The sequence below is a fragment of the Rhinoraja longicauda genome, chromosome 39 (assembly GCF_053455715.1).
Source record: "Rhinoraja longicauda isolate Sanriku21f chromosome 39, sRhiLon1.1, whole genome shotgun sequence".
NCBI classification, from domain to species: Eukaryota; Metazoa; Chordata; class Chondrichthyes; order Rajiformes; family Arhynchobatidae; genus Rhinoraja; species Rhinoraja longicauda.
The window spans coordinates 8,736,498-8,757,660 of NC_135991.1; the positions used below are offsets into that span (position 1 = coordinate 8,736,498).

The 21,163-nt window shown below is 49.4% G+C and overlaps 1 protein-coding gene across 1 annotated transcript in view; it reads right to left on the bottom strand.

Annotated features, from left to right (window-relative positions):
- LOC144611032 (uncharacterized) overlaps positions 1 to 20,806 on the bottom strand; it is a 29,277-nt gene extending 8,471 nt beyond the window's left edge. The window contains exons 1-6 of the mRNA XM_078430118.1: positions 20,490 to 20,806; positions 13,629 to 13,745; positions 7,640 to 7,676; positions 6,413 to 6,480; positions 5,623 to 5,675; positions 1,222 to 1,546 (exon numbers count right to left, since the gene is read on the bottom strand). Of these exons, the coding sequence (XP_078286244.1) occupies positions 1,253 to 1,546; positions 5,623 to 5,675; positions 6,413 to 6,480; positions 7,640 to 7,676; positions 13,629 to 13,745; positions 20,490 to 20,529 (609 nt within the window). The 5' untranslated portion in view covers positions 20,530 to 20,806 and the 3' untranslated portion in view covers positions 1,222 to 1,252. The remainder of the gene's footprint in view (positions 1 to 1,221; positions 1,547 to 5,622; positions 5,676 to 6,412; positions 6,481 to 7,639; positions 7,677 to 13,628; positions 13,746 to 20,489) is intronic.
- Between the last annotated feature and the right edge of the window lie 357 nt (positions 20,807 to 21,163).

The window sequence follows — 21,163 nt, forward strand, 5'->3', positions numbered from 1 at the left end:
GACACTGAAGATCTCGGGGAAAACCCACGCAGGTCACGGGGAGAACGTACAAACTCCGCACAGACGGCGGCCGTAGTCGGGATGGAACCCGGGTCTCCGGCGCTGCATTTGCTGTAAGGCGGCAACTCTACCGCTGTGCCACCGTGACCGCCCATGTGATAATAAAGTATTCATTCATTTGGCTCCATCAGCTTACAACCCAGTGGTATTTCTCTACCTAGTCATCCTGCTAGTTCCACTGTTCACATCCTTGCATCACCTTCATTCTCATCTCTTCTCCAGCCCGCATTGATCGTACATAGACTCAAAATGCTGCAGTAACTCAGCTGGGACAGGCAGCATCTCCAGAGAGAAGGAATGGGTGACGTTTCGGGTCGAGTCAGTCTGAAGAAGGGTGTCGACCCGAAACGTCACCCATTCCTTCTATCCAGAGATGCTGCCTGACCCGCTGAGGTACTCCAGCGCTTTGTGTCTATGTAAGATACATTGTATGATATGTGTCCAGGGCGTGCAGCGTAGGTTTACTAGGTTAATTCCCGGAATGGCGGGACTATCATATGTTGAAAGACTGGAGCGACTAGGCTTGGAATTTAGAAGGGTGAGAGGAGATCTTATTGAAACGTATAAGATTATTAAGGGGTTGGACACGTTAGAGGCAGGAAACATGTTCCCAATGTTGGGGGAGTCCAGAACCAGGGGCCACGCAGTTTAAGAATAAGGGGTCGGCCATTTAGAACTGAGATGAGGAAAAACTTTTTCAGTCAGAGAGTTGTGAATCTGTGGAATTCTCTGCCTCAGAAGGCAGTGGAGGCCAATTCTCTGAATGCTTTCAAGAGAGAGCTGGATAGAGCTCTTAAGGATAGCGGAGTCAGGGGGTATGGGGAGAAGGCAGGAACGGGGTACTGATTGAGAATGATCAGCCATGATCACATTGAATGGCGGTGGGTACAGGCTCGAAGGGCCAAATGGCCTCCTCCTGCACCTATTGGCGGTGCTGGCTCGAAGGGCTGAATGGCCTACTCCTGCACCTATTGTCTATTGCCTATTGCCTATTGTCTTCCTGTCTCTGACTACATCCAATCTTTCCCCCGCCCCCTCCCCTGACATCAATCTGAAGAAGAGTCTCGACCCGGAATGTCATCACCCATTCGGATTCCTTCTCTCCCGAGATGCTGCCCGACCCGCTGAGTTACTCCAGCGCTTTGTGTCTGCCTTACCCACCAGCGTGCGGGATGGCGATGCTTTCCGAAGGCTAGATTTTCAGGCTGTCTTTGTTGGCGTAGTCCTCCCGCCAGCCCCTGTCCGCGCGCCTGCCGAGGCGCACCGAGGCGTAGAGGTCGGACGAGCCGAGGTCGAGGAGCTGGGTGTTTGAGGTTGGCGAGGGCAGGTCGCTGTGGCCGCTGTCTTTGCGTGTCCCCACGCTCACCTCCGATGCCTGGCTGATCGCGAGCATGTTCAAGATGTCGGTGTACTGCGTGTTACTTTGCTCTCTGCCCTGACGATCCCGAGACGCCGGCAGTTCCAGCTTGGCGTAGCACACCTGTCGCTGCTCGAAGGGGAAAGCAGAACGCAAGTAATTTAGACAATAGACAATAGACAATAGGTGCAGGAGTAGGCCATTCAGCCCTTCGAGCCAGCACCGCCATTCAATGTGATCATGGCTGATCACTCTCAATCAGTACCCCGTTCCTGCCTTCTCCCCGTACCCCCTCACTCCGCTATCCTTAAGAGCTCTATCTAGCTCTCTCTTGAAAGCATCCAACGAACTGGCCTCCACTGCCTTCTGAGGCAGAGAATTCCACAGATTCGCAACTGTCTGACTGAAAAGGTTTTTCCTCATCTCAGTTCTAAATGGCCTACCCCTTATTCTTAAACTGTGTGGCCCCTGGTTCTGGACTCCCCCAACATTGGGAACATGTTTCCTGCCTCTAACGTGTCCAACCCCTTAATAATCTTATACGTTTCGATAAGATCTCCGTCTAAATTCCAGTGTATACAAGCCCAGTCGCTCCAGTCTATCAAAATATGACAGTCCCGCCATCCCGGGAATTGACCTAGTAAACCTTCGCTGCACGCCCTCAATAGCAAGAATATCCTTCCTCAAATTTGAAGACCAAAACTGCACACAGTACTCCAGGTGCGGTCTCACTAGGGCCCTGTACAACTGCAGAAGGACCTCTTTTCTCCTACACTCAACTCCTCTTGTTATGAAGGCTAACATTCCATTGGCTTTCTTCACTGCCTGCTGTACCTGCATGCTTCCTTTCAGTGACTGATGCACTAGGACACCCAGATCTCGTTGTACGTCCCCTTTTCCTAACTTGACACCATTCAGATAATACTCTGCCTTCCTATTCTTACCACCAAAGTGGATAACCTCACACTTATCCACATTAAACTGCATCTGCCATGCATCCGCCCACTCACACAACCTGTCCAAGTCACCCTGCAACCTCATAGCATCTTCCTCACAGTTCACACTACCACCCAGCTTTGTATCATCTGCAAATTTGCTAATGGCACTTTTAATCCCTTCATCCAAGTCATTAATGTATATTGTAAAAAGCTGCGGTACCCCACTAGTTACTGCCTGCCATTCTGAAAGGGACCCATTTATCCCCACTCTTTGCTTTCTGTCTGTCAACCAATTTTCTTTCCATGTCAGTACCCTACCTCCAATACCATGTGCTCTAATTTTTCCCACTAATCTCCTATGTGGAACCTTGTCAAAGGCTTTCTGAAAGTCAAGGTACACCACATCCACCGGCTCTCCCCTGTCAATTTTCCTAGTTACATCCTCAAAGAATTCCAGAAGATTAGTCATGCATGATTTCCCCTTCGTAAATCCATGCTGGCTCGGAACGATCCTGTTACTGCTATCCAAATGCTCCGCAATTTTGTTTTTTTTATAATTGACTCCAGCATCTTCCCCACCACTGATGTCAGACTAACTGGTCTATAATTCCCCGTTTTCTCTCTCCCACCTTTCTTAAAAAGTGGGACAACATTAGTTACCCTCCAATCCACAGGAACTAATCCTGAATCGATAGAACATTGGAAAATGATCTATAGAACATTGGAAAATGATTGGAAAATAGGTCCAGGAATAGACCATGCGGCCCTTCGATCCGGCACCGCCATTCAATATGATCATGGCTGATCATCCACAATCAGTACCCCGTTTCTGCTTTCTCCCCATATCCCTTGATTCTGTTAGCCCTAAGAGCTTAACCTCTTGAAAACATCCAGTGAATTGGCCTCCACTGTCTTCTGTGGCAGAGAATTCCACACATTCACAACTCTCTGGGTGAAAACGTTTCTCCTCATCTCAGTCCTAAATGGCCGACCCCTTATTCTTAAACTGTGTGTCACCCCTGGTTCTGGACTCCCCCAACATGGGGAACATTGTTTCCTGCATCTAGCCTGTCCAAGTCCCAACTGCGGGTGCTGTCTGTACGGAGTTTGCACGTTCTCCCCGTGACCTGCGTGGTTTTTCTCCAATATCTTCAGTTTCCTCCCACACTCCAAAGATGTACAGGTTTGCGGGTTAATTGGCTTGGTATAAGTGTAAATTGTCCCCAGTGTACCCTACCTCCAATACCATGGAGGTAGTGTTAGTGTGCGGGGATCGCTGGTCGGTGGGGACTTGGTGGGCCGAAGGGCCTGTTTCCGCACTGTATCTCTAAACTAAATTAAACTTATCTATACTAAGCACCTGCACTTGATGTAACTGCCAAGAAAGCACACAAAGGCCATTCTTCCATAGAGACTGAGAACAGGAGTCAAGTCAAGTCAATTTTATTTGTATAGCACATTTTAAAATGTGAGTATAGGAGTAAAGAGGTCCTACTGCAGTTGTATAGGGCCCTGGTGAGACCACATCTGGAGTATTGTGCGCAGTTTTGGTCTCCGAATTTGAGGAAGGACGTCCTTGCTATTGAGGCAGTGCAGCGTAGGTTCACCAGGTTAATCCCCGTGATGGCGGGACTGTCATATGAGGAAAGATTGGAAAGACTGGTCTTGTATTCGCTGGAGTTTAGAAGGATGAGAGGGGATCTTATAGAGATGTATAAAATTATAAAAGGACTGGACAAGCTAGATGCAGGAAAAATGTTCCCAATGTTGGGGTAGTCCAGAGCCAGGGGCCACACAGTCTAAGAATAAAGGGGAGGACATTTAAAACAGGTGAGAAGAAACGTTTTCACCCAGAGAGTTGTGAAATGTGGAATTCTCTGCCACAGAGGACAGTGGAGGCCAATTCACTGGATGAATTTAAAAGAGAGTTAGGTAGAGCTCTAGGGGCTAGCGGAATCAAGGGATATGGGGAGAGGGCAGGCACGGGTTACTGATTGTGGATGATCAGCCGTGATCACAATGAATGGCGGTGCTGGCTCGAAGGGCCAAATGGCCTCCTGCTGCACCTATTATCTATGTTTCTATGTTTAAAGGAAGGAGATTGAGAACCTCATGTCCTGGTGTCGAGACAACAACCTTTCTCTCAAAGTCACCTGCACCTCCTCCAACCTCATCTATTGTACCCGCTGTCCCAGATGTCAACTTCTCTACATCGGCGAGACCAAACGCAGGCTCGGCGATCGTTTCGCTCAACACCTTCGCCCAGTCCGTCTTCACCAACCCGATCTCCCGGTGGCTCAGCACTTCAACTCCCCCTCCCACTCCCAATCTGACCTTCCTGTCCTGGGCCTCCTCCATTGTCAGAGTGAGGACCAGCGCAAATTGGAGGAACAGCACCTCATATTTCGCTTGGACAGCCTACAGCCCAGTGGTACGAACATTGACTTCTCTAACTTTAGATAGCTCCTCTGTCCCTCTCCTCCCTCCCCCTTCCCAGTTCTCCCACTAGTCTTCCTGTCTGAGGAGGGAGGGAGGGAGTGCCGCGCTGTGAAGAAAGCCAATGGCATGTTGGCCTTCATAACAAGAGGAATTGAGTATAGGAGCAAAGAGGTCCTTCTACAGTTGTACCGGGCCCTGGTGAGACCGCACCTGGAGTACTGTGTGCAGTTTTGGTCTCCAAATTTGAGGAAGGATATTCTTGCTATGGAGGGCGTGCAGCGTAGGTTCACTAGGTTAATTCCCGGAATGGCGGGACTGTCGTATGTTGAAAGGCTGGAGCAATTAGGCTTGTATACACTGGAATTTAGAAGGATGAGGGGGGATCTTATTGAAACATATAAGATAATTAGGGGATTGGACACATTAGAGGCAGGAAACATGTTCCCAATGTTGGGGGAGTCCAGAACAAGGGGCCACAGTTTAAGAATAAGGGGTAGGCCATTTAGAACGGAGATGAGGAAGAACTTTTTCAGTCAGAGAGTGGTGAAGGTGTGGAATTCTCTGCCTCAGAAGGCAGTGGAGGCCAGTTCGTTGGATGCTTTCAAGAGAGAGCTGGATAGAGCTCTTAAGGATAGCGGAGTGAGGGGGTATGGGGAGAAGGCAGGAACGGGGTACTGATTGAGAGTGATCAGCCATGATCGTATTGAATGGCGGTGCGTACAGGTTCGAAGGGCTGAATGGCCTACTCCTGCACCTATTGTCTATTGTCTAACCCTGTCAAACATCCTAAAGCCAAACTTTGAATGATTAATCTGACATTAAACGCACCTTCATTTCCCGCTGCTTTGACATTGACTGCGGGATGCTCCCTCTCTCCACACCTACAGAGAGAAATTGTAAACGGTGATCGTGCAAACTCCAGACAGACAGCAACCATGGTCAGGATCGAAGCTGGGTGCCTGGGCGCCGTAAGGCATCAACTGTACCGCGGCGCTACTGTTAGGGTTGCCAACTGTCTCACTCCCAAATAAGGGACAAGGTGATGTCACCGCCCCGCGCCCCACGTGACCTCGCCCACCAATGGCGGCCGCCCGGGCCGGGAGGCGGGTTGCCACGCTACCTCCGTCAGGCGAACACACTCGGCCACGCTCCCCGAACACGCTCCGTTAGCCTACAGTGTCTGGGCCTACAGCGTCCGGGCCTACAGCGTCCGGGCCTACAGCAACCGGGCCTACAGCGACCGGGCCTACAGCGACCGGGCCTACAGCGACCGGGCCTACAGCGACCGGGCCTACAGCGACCGGGCCTACAGCGACCGGGCCTGCAGCGACCGGGCCTGCAGCGTCCGGGCCTGCAGCGTCCGGGCCGGCAGCGACCGGGCCTACAGCGAACGGGCCTACAGCGACCGGGCCTACAGCGACCGGGCCTACAACGTACAGGCCTACAGCGACCGGGCCTACAGCGACCGGGCCTACAGCGACCGGGCCTACAGCGACCGGGCCTACAGCGACCGGGCCTACAGCGACCGGGACAAACCAATTTAGCCCAAAATACGGGATGTCCCGACTAATACGGGACAGTTGGCAACCCTAACTGTGGATGTTCAGGAACTGCTCACCTGTGTAAAAGTAGTTGATGTTGCCATAGACAGGATTGTCTTCCACCTCTTCCGACTTGAAGCTAAAGCTATGAAGAAAGGACACGATGCAAGCCACGTAAGTCAAGTGATAGAAACATAGACAATAGGCACAGGAGTCGGCCATTCCGCCCTTCGAGCCAGCACCGCCATTCAATATGATCATGGCCGATCATCTACAATCAGTACCCCGTTCCTGCTTTCTCCCCGTATCCCTTGATTCCGTTAGCCCCAAGAGCTAAATCTGACTCTCTCTTGAACACATCCAGTGAATTGGCCTCCACTGTCTTCTGTGGCAGAGAATTCCACAGATTCACAACTCTCTGGGTGAAAAAGATTTTCCTCATCTCAGTCCTAAATGGCCGACCCCTTATTCTTAGACTGTGTGTGACCCCTAGTTCTGGACTCCCCCAACATGGGGAACATTTTTTCTGCATCTAGCCTGTCCAATCCCTTAAGAATTGTATATGTTTCTGTAAGATCCCCTCTCATCCTTCTAAATTCCAGTGAATATAATTCCAGTCGATCCATTCTTTTATCATATGTCAGTCCTGCCATCCTGGGAATTGGCCTGGTGAACCTACGCTGCACGCCCTCCATAGCAAGAATGTCCTTCCTCAAATTTGGAGACCAAAACTGCACACAGTACTCCAGGTGCGGTCTCACCAGGGCCCGGTACAACTGTAGAAGGACCTCTTTGCTCCTATACTCTACTCCTCTTGTTATGAAGGCCAACATGCCATTGGCTTTCTTCACTGCCTGCTGTACCTGCATGCTTCCTTTCATTGACTGATGCACTAGGACACCCAGATCTCGTTGAACTCCCCCTCCTCCTAACTTGACACCATTCAGATAATAATCTGCCTTTCTATTCTTACTTCCAAAGTGAATAACCTCACACTTATCCACATTAAACTGCATCTGCCATGTATCCGCCCACTCACACAACCTGTCCAAGTCACCCTGCAGCCTTATTGCATCTTCCTCACAATTCACACTACCCCCCCAGCTTAGTATCATCTGCAAATTTGCTTTCTTCACTGCCTGCTGTAAGCCAAGAAGATGTGGGATAGTGTTAGTGTGCAGGGATCGCTGGTCGGCGTGGGGACTGTGGGCCGAAGGGCCTGTATCTCTAAACGAAATTAAACTAAAGACCGTGTAAATTAATACATCAGTGCTTCTGAACGCTTACAAACTTTGGGGTCTTACCTTCTCCTGAAATGAGGAAGGAACTTGCTTGTGTTACCTGGAAGAAAGGTCACAGGTAGATAGGGTTGTCAAAAAGGGTTTGGCCACATTCGGTTTAGTTTATTGTCACGTGTACCGAGGTTCCGTGAAAAGCTTTTGTTGCGTGCTAACCAGTCAGCGGAAAGACAACAGACGATTACAATCGACCCATTTACAGTGTGTAGATACATGATAAGGGAATAAATAACCTTTAGTGCAAGGTAAAGCCAGCAAAGTCCGATCAAGGATCAATTCAAGTCAAATTTATTTGTCACATACACATACACGATGTGCAGTGAAATGAAAGTGGCAATGCCTGCGGGTTGTGCACAAAAAGAATTACAGTTACAGCATATAAATAAAGTTAATAAGTTACTATTAGTGTCGACAAAAATTTAGTCTCTGGGGTTATAAAAGTTGACAGTCCTGATGGCCTGTGGGAAGAAGCTCCATCTCATCCTCTCCGTTTTCACAGCGTGACAGCGGAGGCGTTTGCCTGATCGTAGCATCTGGAACAGTCCGTTATTGGGGGGCAGGGGTCCCCCATAATGTTGCTGGCTCTGGATCTGCACCTCCTGATGTATAGGTCCTGCAGGGGGGTGAGTGTAGTTCCCACGGTGCGTTCTGCCGAACGCACTACTCTCTGCAGGGCCTTCCTGTCCTGGGCAGAGCTGTTCCCAAACCAGACTGTAATGTTGCCGGACAGGATGCTCTCTACAGCCCCAGAGTAGAAGCAATGAAGGATCCTCAGAGACACTCTGAATTTCCTCAGTTGTCTAAGGTGGTAAAGGCGCTGCTTTGCCTTACCCACCAGTGCGGCAATGTGCGTTGCCCACGTCAGATCCTCTGCGATGCGGACTCCCAAGTATTTAAAACTGCTCACCCTATCCACAATAGACCCGATAGTCCAAGATTCATCAGAGCAGTAGATAGTAGCTCAGCACTGCTCCCAGGATGTGGTTGGATGGTTCAGTTGCCTGATAACATCGGCCTACATCAGTCAGAGCACTGAATATAGAATGTGCAGGAAAGAACTGCAGATAGACACGAAATGCTGGAGTAGCTTAGCGGGACGAGATCTGGGTGTCCTAGTGCATCAGTCAATGAAAGGAAGCATGCAGGTACAGCAGGCAGTGAAGAAAGCCAATGGAATGTTGGCCTTCGTAACAAGAGGAGTTGAGTATAGGAGCAAAGAGGTCCTTCTACAGTTGTACCGGGCCCTGGTGAGACCGCACCTGGAGTACTGTGTGCAGTTTTGGTCTCCAAATTTGAGGAAGGATATTCTTGCTATGGAGGGCGTGCAGCGTAGGTTCACTAGGTTAATTCCCGGAATGGCGGGACTGTCGTATGTTGAAAGGCTGGAGCGATTGGGCTTGTATACACTGGAATTTAGAAGGATGAGGGGGGATCTTATTGAAACATATAAGATAATTAGGGGATTGGACACATTAGAGGCAGGAAACATGTTCCCAATGTTGGGGGAGTCCAGAACAAGGGGCCACAGTTTAAGAATAAGGGGTAGGCCATTTAGAACGGAGATGAGGAAGAACATTTTCAGTCAGAGAGTGGTGAAGGTGTGGAATTCTCTGCCTCAGAAGGCAGTGGAGGCCAGTTCGTTGAATCGCCATTCAATGTGATCATGGCTGATCATTCTCAATCAGTACCCCGTTCCTGCCTTCTCCCCATACCCCCTGACTCCGCTATCCTTAAGAGCTCTATCTAGCTCTCTCTTGAATGTATTCAGAGAATTGGCCTCCACTGCCTTCTGAGGCAGAGAATTCCACAGATTCATAACTCTCTGACTGAAAAAGTTTTTCTTCATCTCAGTTCTAAATGGCCGACCCCTTATTCTTAAACGGTGGCCCCTGGTTCTGGACTCCCCCAACATTGGGAACATGTTTCCTGCCTCTAACGTGTCCAACCCCTTAATAATCCTATACGTTTCGATAAGATCCCCTCTCATCCTTCTAAATTCCAGTGTATACAAACCTAGTCAATAGACAATAGACAATAGACAATAGGTGCAGGAGTAGGCCATTCAGCCCTTCGAGCCAGCACCGCCATTCAATGCGATCATGGCTGATCACTCTCAATCAGTACCCCGTTCCTGCCTTCTCCCCATACCCCCTCACTCCGCTATCCTTAAGAGCTCTATCCAGCTCTCTCTAGTCGCTCCAGTCTTTCAACATATGATAGTCCCGCCATTCCGGGAATTAACAGTAAACCTACGCTGCACGCCCTCAATTGCAAGAATATCCTTCCGCAAATTTGGAGACCAAAACTGCACACAGTACTCCAGGTGTGGTCTCACTAGGGCCCTGTACAACTGCAGAAAGACCTCTTTGCTCCTAGACTCATCATATCATCATCATCATCATATATATACAGCCGGAAACAGCCCTTTTCGGCCCTCCAAGTCCGTGCCGCCCAGTGATCCCCGTACATTAACACTATCCTACACCCACTAGGGACAATTTTTACATTTACCCAGCCAATTAACCTACATACCTGTACGTCTTTGGACTCAACTCCTCTTGTTATGAAGGCCAACATTCCATTGGCTTTCTTCACTGCCTGCTGTACCTGCATGCTTCCTTTCAGTGACTGATGCACTAAGACACCCAGATCTCGTTGTACGTCCCCTTTTCCTAACTTGACACCATTCAGATAATACTCTGCCTTCCTATTCTTACCACCAAAGTGGATAACCTCACACTTATCTACATTAAACTGCATCTGCCATGCATCCGCCCACTCACACAACCTGTCCAAGTCACCCTGCAACCTCATAGCATCTTCCTCACAGTTCACACTGCCACCCAGCTTTGTATCATCGGCAAATTTGCTAATGATCTTCGGTTTCCGCCCACACTCAGGTATGTATGTAAATTGGCTTGGTAAATGTAAAAATAAATTGTCCCTAGTGGGTGTAGGATAGTGTTAGTGCGCGGGAATCGCTGGTCGGCGCGGACCCGGTGGGCCGAAAGGGCTTGTTTCCGCACTGTATCTCTAAACTTAACTAAAGGAACTGCAGATGCTGGTTTACACCAAAGATAGACACAAACTGTTGGAGTAACTCAGCGGGTCAGGCAACTCAGCGGGTCCCTCTCTCTCCATCCCTCCCCATCCCAGTTGGCTGATCAGTCTAACTGTCCTGATTACATTTTACCTCGATGTCATCTTCCCCTTAGCTATATTTTCCTTGATCTCCATCTCCTTTGAGATCTGGTTTTCACACCTTACCCTTCCATATCTCTCTCGTTTCCCTCTCCCCTCCCTCAGTCCAGCGAAGAAACGTAGAAACATAGAAAATAGGTGCAGGAGGAGGCCATTCAGCCCTTCGAGCCTGTACGCACCGCCATTCATTGTGATCATGGCTGATCGTCCACAATCAGTAACCCGTGCCTGCCTTCTCCCCATATCCCTTGATTCCGCTGGTCCCTAGAACTCTATCTAACTCTCTCTTAAATCCATCCAGTGATTTGGCCTCCACTGCCCTCTGTGGCAGAGAATTCCACAACTTCACAACTCTCTGGGTGGAAACGTTTTTTCTCACCTCAGTTTTAAATGGCCTCCCCTTTATTCTAAGACTGTGTGGTTCCTGGTTCTGGACTCCCCCAACTTTGGGAACATTTTTGGGTCAAGAGTTTTGACCCAAGGTTTAAATTTAGATTTAGATTTAGATATACAGCGAGGAAACAGGCCCTTCGGCCCACCGGGTCCGCGCCGCCCAGCGATCCCCGCACATTAACACTATCCTACACACACTAGGGACAATTTTTACATTTACCAAGCCAATGAACCTACATACCTGTACGTCTTTGGAGTGTGGGAAGAAACCGAAGATCTCGGAGAAAACCCACGCAGGTCACGGGGAGAACGTACAAACTCCGCACAGACGGCACCCGTGGTCAGGATCGAACCTGAGTCTCCGGCGCTGCATTCACTGTAAGGCAGCAACTCTACCGCTGCGCCACCGTGCTGCCTGTTCTATTGCCCCGGGAGGTTCTATAGCCCAGACGCAGAGCTTCGACCGGGAGAATAAAGAGGAAGAAGCTTTGACTTTATTACCTTCCATCACAGTGAGGAATGTGGCCAATCTTTAGAAGGATGAGAGGGGATCTTATCGAAACGCATAAGATTATTAAGGGGTTGGACACGTTAGAGGCAGGAAACATGTTCCCAATGTTGGGGGAGTCCAGAACCAGGGGCCACAGTTTAAGAATAAGGGGTCGGCCATTTAGAACGGAGATGAGGAAAAACATTTATCAGTCAGAGAGTTGTGAATCTGTGGAATTCTCTGCCTCAGAAGGCAGTGGGGGCCAATTCTCTGAATGCATTCAAGAGAGAGCTAGATAGAGCTCTTAAGGATAGCGGAGTCAGGGGGTATGGGGAGAAGGTATGATTGAGAGAGATCAGCCATGATCACATTGAATGGCGGTGCTGGCTCGAAGGGCCGAACGGCCTCCTCCTGAACCTATTGTCTATTGTGGTGGATGTTAACTTTTATGTTGTTGTGTGTCTTGTTGCTTTTTATGGCTGTATGGTAATTCACATATCACTGTACCTTAATTGGTACAGGTGGCCATTAAAGACCTTTCAACCTGTAACTCTCTCTTGAAAACATCCAGTGAATCGGCCTCCACTGCCTACTGTGGCAGCAGAGAATTCCTCATCTCAGTCCTAAATGGCCGACCCCTTATTCTTAAACGCCGGTTCTGGACTAGGGTTGCCAACTGTCCCGTATTAGCCGGGACAACCCATATTTTGGGCTCAATTGGTTTGTCCCGTACGGGACCGCTTTGTCCCGTATTAGGCCCGGGGGGCGCTGTAGGTCTGGACGCTGTAGGCCCGGACGCTGTAGGCCCAGACACTGTAGGCCCGGACACTGTAGGCCCAGACACTAGGTTTAGGTCCCGACACTCTAGGTTTCCAATATTTTAGCTCCGGACAGTTTAGGCCCGGGCGCCGCCTGACGGAGGTTGCCTAGCAACCCGCCTCCCGGCCCGGTAGGCCGCCATTGGTGGAGCGGGAGCACGTGGCCGATGGCTGGGTGAGGTCACGTGGGGCGCGGGGCGGTGACGTCACCTTGTCCCGTATTTGGGAGTGAGTTAGTCGGCACCCTTATGCTGGACTCCCCCAACATGGGGAATATTTTTCCTGCATCCAGCCGGTCCAATCCCTTAAGGATTTTATCTGTTTCTAAACATAGCACAAAAAGTAAGGAAATTTGTGTTTGGTAGATTATTTCTTTGTTGTAACAATGCATCTTGGCAATAAATCTTATACCGTTGGAAAGCCTGTTTATTTCCCTTTTAAATGGTGCCACATTTGTAAGGAACATGCATTTGTGGGATGAGCAGCAGAGCTGAGTATATGGGTTGCGCCCATGAAAAATTTGCCAAATCTTCTCTGCCAATGCCAAACAGCTTATTCTGCTGTTGCTATTGACTCTTGTTTTGAGCTTCTGGTACCCCCAGGTGCTGACAAGAATGGCATGCCATCCCACAACAGTGTGTGACCAGGCTGGTGACCAGCATGAGGAGGAGGTGCCAGGCTGTTATGGCTGTGTCTGGTTCTTCCACACGCTACTGTGGCTCCTGTTTATTAAATGAATAAATTGTTAAATTGCCAATATGTCTTGTTTCTTCAGACTTCAATCATCCAATCCACCAAACAACACCGAACAAGAGTCAATGGCAGAATAAGCTGTTTGGCATTGGCAGAGAAGATTTGGCAAATTTTTCATGGGCGCAACCCATATACTCAGCTCTGCTGCTCATCCCACAAATGCATGTTCCTTACAAATGTGGCACCATTTAAAAGGGAAATAAACAGGCTTTCCAACGGTATAAGATTTATTGCCAAGAAGCATTGTTACAACAAAGAAATAATCTACCAAACACAAATTTCCTTACTTTTTGTGCTATGTTTTTTATTTATTCATTCATTCATTCGTTCATTCACCTACCTCTCCGGTAGCTCTGCGCACAGAAGATAATGTTGCAGGAGAGTGATAGAAGCAGCAGGGTCCCGGCTGCTCCACAAACCACCCACATCAGGGAACTGCAACATAGACCATGGAGTCCTGAAAGATGGAGACATCAGACACATCAGAGGCGGTGAGATGTCCTTCCTCGGTTGTAGAGTCAGAGAGTCACACAGCACGGAAACAGAGTCATAGAGTGATACGGTGTGGAATAGGGTTGCCAACTTTCTGACTCCCAAATAAGGGACAAAAGGTGACGTCACCGCCCCGCGCCCCGCGCCCCCACGCGACCTCACCCAGCCAGCGGCCACGTGCTCCCGCTCCACCAATGGTGGCCGCCTGGGCCGGGAGGCGGGTTGTTATACAACCTCTGTTCGGTGAACACGCTTGGCCCCGAACACACTCCGTTAGTCTACACTGTCCGGGCCTGCAGCGGCCCCCGGGCCTACAGCGTCCGGGCCTACAGCGTCCGGGCCTACAGCATCCGGGCCTAGAAACATAGAAACATAGAAAATAGGTGCAGGAGTAGGCCATTCGGCCCTTCGAGCCTTCACCGCCATTCAATATGATCATGGCTGATCATTCAGCTCAGTAGCCCGTACCTGCCTTCTCTCCATACCCCCTGATCCCTTTAGCCACAAGGGCCACATCTAACTCCCTCTTAAATATAGCCAATGAACTGGCCTCAACTACCTTCTGTGGCAGAAAATTCCACAGACTCACCACTCTCTGTGTGAAGAAATGTTTTCTCATCTCGGTCCTAAAAGACTTCTCCCTTATCCTTAAGCTGTGACCCCTGGTTCTGGACTCCCCCAACATCGGGAACAATCTTCCCGCATCTAGCCTCTCCAACCCCTTAAGAATTTTATATGTTTCTATAAGATCCCCCTCAGTCTTCTAAATTCCAGCGAGTACAAGCCCAGTCTATCTAGTCTTTCCTCATATGTAAGTCCCGCCATCCCAGGGATCAATCTGGTGAACCTTCTCTGTACTCCCTCTAAGGCTGTAGGCTCCCTGTAGGCCTAGAGTGTCCGGGCCTACAGCGCCCGGGCCTACAGCGTCTGGGCCTGCAGTGTCCGGGCCTACAGCATCGGGGCCAACAGTGTCTGGCCGACAGGGCCACCCAGACCAGGGCGGTCCCGTACAGGACGAACAAATTTAGCCCAAAATACAGGATGTCCCGGCTAATGCGGGACAGTTGGCAGCCCTATCTAAGAGAGATGGCAAGTGACCAGCGTCTTGTAAACCCTCAGCCTGCGGTGGGCCGGAAGGGGCTGTTCCTGTACTGCGTGTTTCGATGGCTTCTGAGTTTCTTGGTGCTATTTGAATTTGCAAGTCTGCAACGCCATTTGAAAACAAACATCCATTTGGTTAATGACGTCAATGACAAAATCAGGCATCCGGCAGCATGCAATCTTAAAATGAGGTGCACACCCTCTCACCATTACTGCAGTGTCACCTTTGTTTGTCAGTTTAGAAACATAGAAAATAGGTGCAGGAGTAGGCCATTCGAGCCTGTACGCACCGCCATTCAATATGATCATGGCTGATCATCCAACTCAGTATCCCGTACCTGCCTTCTCTCCATACCCCCTGATCCCTTTAGCCACAAGGGCCACATCTAACCCCCTCTTAAATATAGCCAATGAACTGGCCTCAACTACCTTCTGTGGCAGAGAATTCCACAGATTCACCACTCTCTGTGTGAAAAAAACCCTTCTCATCTCGGTCCTAAAAGACTTCCTCCTTATCCTTAAACTGTGACCCCTTGTTCTGGACTTCCCCAACATCGGGAACAATCTTCCTGCATCTAGCCTGTCCAACCCCTTAAGAATTTTGTAAGTTTCTATAAGATCCCCCCTCAATCTTCTAAATTCCAGCGAGTACAAGCCGAGTCTATCCAGTCTTTCTTCATATGAAAGTCCTGCCATCCCAGGAATCAATCTGGTGAACCTTCTCTGTACTCCCTCTATGGCAAGAATGTCTTTCCTCAGATTAGGAGACCAAAACTGTACGCAATACTCCAGGTGTGGTCTCACCAATGCCCTGTACAACTGCAGCAGAACCTCCCTGCTCCTATACTGAAATCCCCTCGCTATGAATGCCAACATACCATTCGCTTTCTTCACTGCCTGCTGCACCTGCATGCCTACTTTCAATGACTGGTGCACCACGACACCCAGGTCTTTCTTCATTTGAAATCTATCCAGTCTTTCTTCATATTATTTTAGTTTTAGTTTAGAGTTACAGCGCGGAAACAGGCCCTTCGGCCCACCGAGTCCGTGCCGCCCAGCGATCCCCGCACACTGACACTATCCTACACACACACTGGGGACAATTTTACACTTGCACCAAGCCAATTAACCTCCAAACCTGCACGTCTTTGGAGTGTGGGAGGAAACCGAAGATCTCGGAGAAAAGCCCACGCAGGTCACGGGGAGAACGTACAAACTCCGTACAGACGGCGCCCGTGGTCAGGATCGAACCTGGCTCTCTGTGAGGCTGCAACTGTACCACTGCGATTTTAAAAAAGTTTTGATAGTAGCATTTAAGAGACTTTTGGATAGGCACATGGAACTGGAGGGAAGAAAACTGCAGATGCTGCTTTAAATCGAAGGTCGGCACAAAATGCTGGAGTAACTCAGCGGGTCAGGCAGCATCTCTGTGGAGAACGTGGACAGGTACAAAGTGCTGGAGTAACTCAGCGGGTCAGGCAGCATCTCTGTGGAGAACGTGGACAGGTACAAAGTGCTGGAGTAACTCAGCGGGTCAGGCAGCATCTCTGTGGAGAACGTGGACAGGTACAAAGTGCTGGAGTAACTCAGCGGGTCAGGCAGCATCTCTGTGGAGAACGTGGACAGGTACAAAGTGCTGGAGTAACTCAGCGGGTCAGGCAGCATCTCTGGAGAACGTGGACAGGTACAAAGTGCTGGAGTAACTCAGCGGGTCAGGCAGCATCTTTGGAAAACATAGGTGACTTTTGGGGTCGGGACCTTTGTTCAAACTGAGTTTATTGTCACGTGTACTAATGTACAGTGAAAAGCTTTTATTGCGTGCTAACTAGTCAGCGGAAAGACAATGCATGATTACGATCAAGACACTCACAGTGTACAGATACATGAAAAGGGAATAACGTTTAGTGCAAGGTAAAGTCCGATCAAAGATAGTCAGAGCATCTCCAATGAGGTAGATAGTAGTTCAGCTCTGCTCTCTGGTTGTGGTAGAACGGTTCAGTCGCCTGATAACAGCCGGGAAGAAACTGCCCCTGAACCTGGAGGCGTGCGTCTCCACACTTCTGTACCTCTTGCCCGATGGGAGAGAGGAGAAGAGGGAGTGGCCGGGGTGAGACTGGTCCTTGATTCTGCTGCTGGCCTTGCCGAGGAGGCATTTTGTTAGATCAGGACCCTTCTTCAGATCTACGGCAGGCACAGGATTAATGTGAGAGAACTTTAAAGGGGACTTTTTTTCCACACAGAAAGGGGTGGGTATATTGAACGTGCAACCAGAGGAAGTGGTAATTACAACGTTTAAAAGATATTTTAATAGATTCCCAGAAACCATAAGACACATGAGTAGAATTAGGCCATTCGGCCCATAGAAACATAGAAAATAGGTGCAGGAGGAGGCCATTCAGCCCTTCGAGCCTGTACGCACCACCATTCATTGTGATCACGGCTGATCGTCCACAATCAGTAACCCGTGCCTGCCTTCTCCCCATATCCCTTGATTCCACTAGCCCCTAGAGCTCTATCTAACTCTCTCTTAAACCCATCCAGTGAATCGTCCTCCACTGCCCTCTGTGGCAGAGAATTCCACAAATTCACAACTCTCTGGGTGGAAAAGTTTTTTCTCACCTCAGTTTTAAATGGCCTCCCCTTCATTCTTAGACTGTGTGGCCCCTGGTTCTGGACTCCCCCAACATTGGGAACATGTTTCCTGCCTCTAACGTGTCCAACCCCTTAATAATCTTATATGTTTCGATAAGATCCCCTCTCATCCTTCTAAACTCCAGTGAATACAAGCCCAGCCTTTCCAATCTTTCCTCATATGATAGTCCCGCCATTCCGGGAATTAACCTAGTAAACCTACGCTGCACTGCCTCAATAGCAAGGATGTCATTCCTCAAATTAGGAGACCAAAACTGCACACAGTACTCCAGGTGCGGTCTCACCAGGGCCCTGTACAACTGCAGAAGGACCTCTTTGCTCCTATACTCAACTCCTCTTGTCATGAAGGCTAACATGCCATTGGCTTTCTTCGCCGCTTGCAGCCCACAGATTCACCACCCTCTGACTAAAGAAATTCCTCCTCATTTCCTTTCTAAAGGAACGTCCTATAATTCTGAGGCTGTGCCCTCTGGTCCTAGACTCTCCCACTAGTGGAAACATCCTCTCCACATCCACTCTATCCAGGCCGCTCACTGTTTGGTGAAGTTTCAATGAAGTCGCCCTTCATCCTTCTAAACTCCAGCGAGTACAGGCCCAGTGCCGACAAACTCTCATCGTACGTTAACCCAATCATCCCTGGGATCGTTCTTGTAAACCTCCTCTGGACCCTCTCCAGAGCCAGCACATCCCTCCTCAGATATGGGACCCAGAACTGCTCTCAATACTTCAAAAGTGGCCTGACCAGTGCCTTATAGAAACATAGAAAATAGGTGCAGGTGTAGGCCATTCGGCCCTTCGAGCCTGTACGCACCGCCATTCCATATGATCATGGCTGATCATCCAACTCAGTATCCCGTACCTGCCCTCTCTCCATACCCCCTGATCCCTTTAGCCACAAGGGCCACATCTAACTCCCTCTTAAATATAGCCAATGAACTGGCCTCAACTACCTTCTGTGGCAGAGAATTCCACAGATTTACCACTCTCTGTGTGAAAAAAAACGTTCTCATCTCGGTCCTAAAAGAATTCCCCCTTATCTTTAAACTGTGACCCCTTGTTCTGGACTTCCCCAACATCGGGAACAATCTTCCTGCATCTACCCTGTCCAACCCCTTAAGAATTTTGTAAGTTTCTATAAGATCCCCCCCTCAATCTTCTAAATTCCAGCGAGTCCAAGCCGAGTCTATCCAGTCTTTCTTCATATGAAAGTCCTGCCATCCCAGGAATCAATCTGGTGAACCTTCTCTGTACTCCCTCTATGGCAAGAATGTCTTTCCTCAGATTAGGAGACCAAAACTGTACGCAATACTCCAGGTGTGGTCTCACCAATGCCCTGTACAACTGCAGCAGAACCTCCCTGCTCCTATACTCAAATCCTCTTGCTATGAATGCTAACATACCATTCGCTTTCTTCACTGCCTGCTGCACCTGCACGCTTGCTTTCAATGACTGGTGTACCACGACACCCAGGTCACGTTGCATCTCCCCTTTTCCTGAAACGTCACCCATTCCTTCTCTCCAGAGATGCTGCCTGTCCCGCTGAGTTACTCCAGCATTTTGTGTCTATGCTCAGCATTACATCCCTGTTTTTATACTCTAGTCCTCTCCTCTCTAGAGCCCTCTCTAGTTCCTTCCTCTAGCTTCACAATTTGCAACTCTTCAATCCTTTTGTCTCACTCCTTGCCTTTCCATCACTGGCCTTTGTCTCACCCCCTTCCCCAGCGTTACATCCCATTTAGAGTCATAGAGTGATACAGCGTGGAAACAGGCCCTTCGGCCCAACTTGCCCACACCGGCCAACATGTCCCAGCTATACTAGCCCCACCTGCCCGCGTTTGGTCCATATCCCTCCATACCTGTCCTATCCATGTACCTGTCCAACTGTTCCTTAAGCGTTGGGATAGTCCCAGCCTCAACTACCTCCTCCAGCAGCTCGTTCCATACGCCCACCACCCTCTGTGTGGAAAAGTTACCCCTCAGATTCCTAGTCAATCTTTTCCCCTTCACCTTGAACCTATGTCCTCTGGTCCTCGATTCCCCTACTCTGGGCAAGAGACTCTGTGCGTCTACCTGATCTATTCCTCTCGTGATTTTATACACCTTTATAAGATCGCCCCTCATCCTCCTGCGCTCCAGGGAATAGAGACCCAGCCTGCTCAACCTCTCCCTGTAGCTCACACCCTCTAGTCCTGGCAACATCCTCGTAAATCTTTTCTGAATCCTGTGCATCTGTGCATCCACCCAATTTAGTCCTGCTATTGAGGACATGCAGCGTAGTTTTGCTATTGAGGGCGTGCAGCGTAGGTTTACTAGGTTAATTCCCGGAATAGCGGGACTATCATATGTTGAAAGACTGGAGCGACTAGGCTTGTATACACTGGAATTTAGAAAGATGAGAGGAGATCTTATCGAAACGTATAAGATTATTAAGGGGTTGGACACGTTAGAGGCAGGAAACATGTTCCCAATGTTGGGGGAGTCCAGAACAAGGGGCCACACAGTTTAAGAATAAGTGGTTGGCCATTTAGAACTGAGATGAGGAAAAACTTTTTTAGTCAGAGAGTTGTGAATCTGTGGAATTCTCTGCCTCAGAAGGCAGTGGAGGCCAATTCTCTGAATGCATTCAAGAGAGAGCTGGATAGAGCTCTTAAGGATAGCGGAGTCAGGGGGTATGGGGAGAAGGCAGGAACGGGGTACTGATTGAGAATGATCAGCCATGATCACATTGAATGGCGGTGCTGGCTCGAAGGGCTGAATGGCCTACTCCTGCACCTATTGTCTATTGTCTCTTGTCTATATGATCACATTGAATGGCGGTGCGTACAGGCTCGAAGGGCCGAATGGCCTCCTCCTGCACCTATTGTCTATTGTCTCTCATGATTGTATACACCTCTATATATTTATTTTATCTTCCATCGCTGTTTTGTAGTGAAAAATTCCAAGCGTTTTTTCTTACCGTAACAGTCTTGTGTCTCGTTACTCACAGCTGCAAACATGTCTTTCTCTCCTCGTTTGGACTTGGTCCTCTCTCGACCCGATGACTTCCAGAGAGGGCCGCTGTGAGCTAAACTCCTCCGGGAATCTGACTATTCCTGACGATCACCAATCCATGGCGGGGTCTCTCCCTTTTCCGGTTCAGTTGGAGCACTGTTCTCCTGTTTGGAAGTTATTCCAGGCAAACCTAAATCTTCCGCAGGACAACAGTTAGGACTGTATGCTGGATATTTCTCTGTGTTATATCTCCACCGTTGGAACCTTATCTCTGCCTTTCAATCTGCCCCTCCCTCCCCCCTACGTTTGTCCGTCCCAGTGTAGTATAGAGACGCAGCGCTGAAACATAGAGCCCTTCGGCCCACTGGGTCCGTGCCGACCGACTCACGTACTCTGCTCCTCTGTTATCAAACTTCCGCCTCCTTCACCCTCGGACGAAGCCAATTGACCCACAGACCCGCAGGCCTTTGGAATTGTGGGAGGAAACCGGAGCACCCGGAGAAAATCCCGCCCCTTCGCCGAATTTGGAAAGCTATCCCCTCCCGCCACCACTCACGGACGTTTGCTGCCAATCGACTGAATTGGTGGATTCGATCTTTCGCTGAAGAAGAGTCTCGACCAGAATTGTCAACCGTTCCT